This window comes from Gracilinanus agilis, chromosome 1 (genome assembly GCF_016433145.1).
Source record: "Gracilinanus agilis isolate LMUSP501 chromosome 1, AgileGrace, whole genome shotgun sequence".
Lineage (NCBI taxonomy): Eukaryota > Metazoa > Chordata > Mammalia > Didelphimorphia > Didelphidae > Gracilinanus > Gracilinanus agilis.
The window spans coordinates 430,307,408-430,313,432 of NC_058130.1; the positions used below are offsets into that span (position 1 = coordinate 430,307,408).

Sequence of the window (6,025 nt, forward strand, 5' to 3'; positions counted from 1 at the left end):
CCTTTAATACTTCGACTTCTGCTGCCTCCTCCGCCGTCGCCGCCGCCGCTGCTGTGTTTGCGCCTTGGAGATGTCCTTCCCCCAACTGGGCTACCCGCAGTATCTCAGCGCCAGCCAGGCTGTGTACGGGAGCGACCGGCCTGGGGTCCTGGCCGCAGCCGCAGCCGCTGCAGCAGCCGCAGCCGCCTCGGGCCGGCCTGGGGGCGCGGAACTCGGGAGCGGCTCAGCCGCTGTCACCTCTGTGCTAGGCATGTATGCCAGCCCCTACAGCGCGCCCAACTACAGCGCCTTTTTGCCCTACACAGCCGACCTCAGCCTTTTTTCCCAGATGGTAAGTCAAACTCTCTCTCTCTCTCTCTCTCTCTCTCTCTCTCTCTCTCTCTCTCTCAACTTGCAGCTTTCGTCCGGTTTCATTCACTTCGTTTCTTGTCCTAGCTCTTTTTCTGTCTTTTTCCTTGTTTGTTTTGTTTTGTTTTGTTTTTGGAGAGGAATTGTCCGAGTGCAAAAGGAAAGAAAGGGGTGGGGAAAGAGGAAGGGTGGTGTGTGTGTGTGTGTGTGTGTGTTGTATTTGGAGTTGGGTTTAGAACTACAAGAGGGAAGATGATAAGTGACTGGCTTTTGGGTAGGTAGGTTGTTGCTGCAGCTTGGACCCCACTTAGCAGATTGTTCAGAGCGATCGAGGCAACAGCCAAAGGGTAAAGAGGGGGGGAAAAATCAAGAGACGCAGTAGGTAACCTCCTGCACTCAATGCGATTAGATTCCGTCTCCATTTCTGGCCCTGGAGAGCCCTAGAGGAAATCGAGGTTTGTTAAAGGCTGGAGGTGCCAGTGTGGAGAAGGGGGAAGGGGGGTGGTGGTGGCTAGGGTTGTCTGCTCCCGGCACCCAAAGCGCAGGAATAGGAAAGCGAGTGAGGGGGATGGGAATCTCTAAAAGGGATCGAGGAGTGGTTGCTCTGTGTCTGGGTCTGGACTCGAGACTGATCAACCGATCCTTCCTGGAGGCTGTGGCTAGAAGGGACCAAATTCCAGTTTTCTTCTTGGTAATTGAACTAGAGTTTCTTGTTTTTATTTTTCCTATCAGTCTCGCTTCCTGTTTACAAACACTTTTGTATTTTCTTCCCTTCTGCCTCAAGTTTACTTTCTGCCCGTGGCTCCGTTTCTGTCTCTCTCTTACCTCGACAGTCTTTGCTCACCTTTCAGACAACTGATATTATCTTACGTGAACTTAGTCATACTAGATTTTATCAGACGAAAATCTTCATAAAATATATATAGAGAAAACTAGGAGAGCTTCTAAGCACGTGAAAAGCTGAATCAGGTGTTTTTACGAACTTGAGATGCATTTGAATTTGGGATTAATATGGTTATTCTGTCTCTTGAACTTTGTTTACTTTGACTTCCCTAAGTTGCCAAAGTTTTCATTTGAATAATAAGAAAAGACAACTCATGCAGTATTACTTGGAGAGGGAGAAAAAAAAGAGTGCCACTTGTTCTATAATAAATAGAACTTTTCTCAGATTTTTTTTTTGGGGGGGGGCAGAGGTTAGGATGTTAATTCCTGCTTTAATTCTTGGCAAGAGAAATAGCCCTGTCTTGTCTAACAAATCTATTTTCTCTTCTGCGATGGCTAGTTAGGCAGGGGTTTAAACTTATGGATTGGGTTGTGCGTGTGTGTGCACGCGGGCGCGCGCATCCTTACTTGTAAATGCGTAGACCAATGGATAATAGCTAGGAATGTTAGACTACCATTGTTCCCAGATTTGATTTTCTTTCAAAATACCTCTGAAGGCTAACTAAATCCTCTTAAAATGTCGAAAGTAAATATGTGCATATTGACACCACTGAAAATTCCATTTCTTTAACTAATATTTTATCAAGTTACGAAACTAAAATATTCGTTTACACCCAAACTACTTTTCAAATTTCTTATTACAAGAGCAAAACAAACAAACTCCTATGAAACCTACCTTTTTCCCCTTGAAGAAAAGCTGCCTTAGAAAACGATGATATTGAGGAATAATCTCTTCAAGAGAAAACCCAGGGAAAAATGAGGCAGAGATGGTATATTAAAATAACCCCAGCTAGGGGATGAAGAAAATGCCCGAAGCTCCACTCTTGTAATAAATTTTAATAAAAACGAAATTCAGCTGTGAAATGTCTTTTAGGGTGCTTTCTGCCTAAACTTTCTGTCAAACATTTTGAAAAATGCTTCTCTTTGCAACTTTTCCAAAGTCCAGATGCCTCTTTTACTAATACAGTTATTTTTAAATTGACAAATGTTTGTTGAGTGAATGAATGAATGAATGTCATTAATTTTCCCTTCTAAATTAAGGCCTGATGCAAATTTATATCATTTAAGGAAATGCTTTAGGGATTGAGTAGTAGGGTAATTCAGTACAGCTCTATTTCGAATCTGGTGAACAGATCAAGGCAGCATAATTATATTTGGGGTTAAAAATAAAAATCTTGTTAACAACAATGTAATGCCTGTCTGTATATGTTTTTGTTGCGCTGTTTCACATTTCTAAGAAAGTGTGTTTCATATCCTGATTCAATGTCTGGGCTTTTTATCAGGTATTTGGAAGTCAGAGGATAAAGTTGTGTGAGAACGTCTGGACAATTTGCAGTAATAATGAGGCCTAATGAGGTTGTTAGAAAGATAAAATGTTATTTACCAAAACACCTGATGGGATAATTTGACTTGCTGTGCTTTACTACTGATGATAAAAAGAATATTGATTGCAAATAAATCATGGCCTCTAAAAGCTTGCAAACGGTTTGTGTTTGCTCTTCCTGATCAAAGCCAAACTTAAAAGATAAAGTAACCAAATAGCATTTCTAGCAAGACTGAGTTAGATTCCATTTCTTGAAGCTGGCTCTCTCTTTTCTTAAAAGTTAATATTTTACTGAATGGCTTTTTACTTATATAAAAGTCTGTGGGTTGGATTTTGTTGAATTTTTGTTTTGTTTTGTTTTGTTTGTTGGGAAAGTATGTGTAGAGGATTACAATGCAAAATTACCTATCCACTCTAGGATCATATTTAAATACTTGTTAACTATTCTATTAAGACCAATTTGAATCTAAAGTAACACGCTTTCTTTTTTAATTTGGACTGGTATTTAAGATATGTAAAGAGGACTCTGCATATGTTTTTCACCCTCAGGGTAAAATTAATGTTGAGGGAGAGTATGAACTGTTGATTTATTTTGCTACTTGATTAAAAAATGATTTCACTTTTATAATTTAAGGACATTTACTTTTGCTGAATATAAACTAAAATTTAATCTTTTATTAAGTACTTTGACCTTGTTTGGTAGGAAGATAGTTGGATAGAAAATGAGGCTGCAGTTAGTTTAGGGAAATTCTAAGTGCAATGACTGCATTTTCTCCCACTTTAAAAGTGGAGAGGATCTTCAGGACCAACACTTCTAATCAAATATCCTGTTTAAGAAGATTCTTTTACACACATACCTCAGAGGTTTTTGCCTCCCCCTCCCTCAATACTCGAGAGACAGGTAGAGAGGTGGTATGGTAGGGTAGAGAATGGGACTGCTTTAGGGATATACTGAATGCTTCTTAGACTCAAGGGTACATTAAGTGACACTGAGCCTAGGTAATCTAACCTAGATGAAGACTTGGAGACTCATAGTCTCTCTCTCTCTCTCTCTCTCTCTCTCTCTCTCTCTCTCTCTTTCCCTCTCTCCCTCTCCAGGGTTCTCAGTACGAACTTAAGGACAACCCAGGGGTCCACCCTGCGACCTTCGCAGCCCACACTGCTCCTGGCTATTACCCTTATGGACAGTTCCAATATGGGGACCCGGGGAGACCCAAGAACGCAACTCGGGAGAGCACCAGTACCTTGAAGGCCTGGTTGAATGAGCATCGAAAGAATCCCTATCCCACCAAAGGGGAGAAGATCATGTTGGCCATCATTACTAAAATGACCCTCACTCAGGTCTCCACCTGGTTCGCCAACGCCCGTCGGAGGCTAAAGAAGGAGAACAAAGTGACCTGGGGGGCAAGGAGCAAAGACCAGGAGGACGGTAACCTTTTCGGCAGTGACAACGAAGGGGACCCAGAGAAGACAGAAGATGATGAGGAGATCGACCTGGAAAGCATAGATATAGACAAGATTGACGAAAACGATGGCGAACAGAGTAATGAGGAGGAGGAGGAGAAGTCTGAGAATCTCAGGGCCAATGAAGAAGATATCCTGGACAAGGAGAAGGAATTGCCCTTGTCAGGATCTGAAGGACTTAAACCCAAAGACTCTCTGTCTCTGTCGAAAGACTCCTCTGACAGTAGCACACGGATCTTGAGCCCTAGCGGACAAAGCAATTTACAGGGGCCACCTCACAACAAACCCAAGATCTGGTCTCTGGCAGAGACTGCCACCAGCCCCGATGGCGCCCTGAAGTCCTCTCCGCCTCCTCCTCCCCCTCCTTCTTCCCAGGTCAATCATACTTCTCCACAGCTCCAGCACCCCGCTTTCCTGCCCAGCCACGGACTCTACACGTGCCAAATTGGCAAATTTCACAACTGGACAAATGGGGCTTTTCTCACTCAGAGCTCTCTCTTGAATGTTAGGTCCTTCTTAGGAGTAAATCACCATCACGCAGCACACCACAACCACCACCTCCAGGCCCAGCAAACGCCTTCCGTGCTCACAGCCACCCTGGGGCCGCTCAATAGCGACAAAGCCTCAGAAAGAACCAGTCCCAAACACACAGGTAAACAAACTAAATTGCCACTGACTGATTTCCCATCCTGAGCTTTGGCCAGCAAGGTTGGGACTTGCCCTGTGTTTTTATTTTATTTTATTTTATTTTTTTTTGGGGGGGGAGGGCACTGTTCTCTTAAGTTCAACTTCTATACTTCTGTAGGGCCTAAAGGAATCCATTTGGGGACCTTGTCTGAGAAGGGACAAGGCATGCCAACTCTAGGTTGCTTACGAAGCCCGCTGGGCCATTGTGTATTGTGCTGTTTCCTAAAACATTTCGGAGAAAGTCAATGTAGCCAGATAATCTGAGCTAAACACCCGTTTTGGAAAAGGGAGGGAGTCGAATAGACTAATTCCGCTGGGAGAAGAGTGAGTTGAAAACAGTTTCTGTCTGGGGGTGTGGGAGCGTGGGCTCCTCATTCGGATTTTTTAAAAGGTCTGCTTCTGTTTTCCTTCCCTTAGAAAGAGAAAATGTACCCAGGACCGACTCTCCTCCTCAGCAGTTAAAATCGCCCTTTCAACCTGTCCGCGACAAGTGAGTTGTTTTATTTTCCTAAAGTAACGTTACATCTGATGGGGAAAAAAAGAATGTTGAAGGGAAGAATCCGGAGGATAATTAGAGCTAATCATAAAGATAGCGCCAAAAGCGCGTTACAGTAGCCCGCCCCCATCAAGGCGTAATCATTTGGAATGGACTCTAGGGAACTGGTAACTTGGGGGCAAACTTAGTACAGTGGAGCTTCAAGGGCATTGCTGCTGCTGCTGCTGCTGCTGCTGCTGCTGCTGCTGCTGCTGCTGCTGCTGCTGCTGCTGCTGCTACTGTTGCTCGCAAGCTCTGACAGTTCCTTCCCTTGTTTAAAAGGGGGCTTTTGCCTCCCCCTCCCAATTATTTTAATAGCCCAGCAAGCCGAGGTAATATTTTTCAGTTGGTCTTTTTACTCACAAATTGTTACGTTTATTTTTTTCCCCTACAGCTCTTTGGCTCAGCAAGAGGGAACACCGAGAATTTTAGCAGCTCTCCCTTCCGCTTGATTACATGTTTTGCTTTCTTTTTTTTTTTTTTTTTTTTTTTTGAGGGGGGTGGGGGGGAGGAAAAGGGGTTGGAGTGGGAGGGGATTCGAGGGAGGAATAAAAAATATTTCAGAGACTGGTGTAAAGGACAAAAATGGAAATGATATAAACGACTCCCATCAATCACTTTTTGCAATAAGGTGCAAATCCATAAAAGCGGTTCTTCCATATCGTAGTTGAATCCCTTCTCCTTTGTACCATTTCAGATCGTGTTATTCTAACCATTCTTCGATT

At 43.6% G+C, this 6,025-nt stretch overlaps 1 protein-coding gene across 1 annotated transcript; it reads left to right on the plus strand.

Moving 5' to 3' along the window:
* Positions 1 to 17: 17 nt before the first annotated feature.
* IRX1 (iroquois homeobox 1) lies at positions 18 to 5,765 on the plus strand. The gene is made up of 4 exons (XM_044657867.1): positions 18 to 331; positions 3,713 to 4,730; positions 5,183 to 5,255; positions 5,695 to 5,765. The coding sequence occupies exons 1-4, from the start codon at positions 71 to 73 to the stop codon at positions 5,750 to 5,752; spliced, it is 1,410 nt and encodes a 469-aa protein (XP_044513802.1). The 5' UTR covers positions 18 to 70; the 3' UTR covers positions 5,753 to 5,765.
* The last annotated feature ends 260 nt before the right edge of the window (positions 5,766 to 6,025 follow it).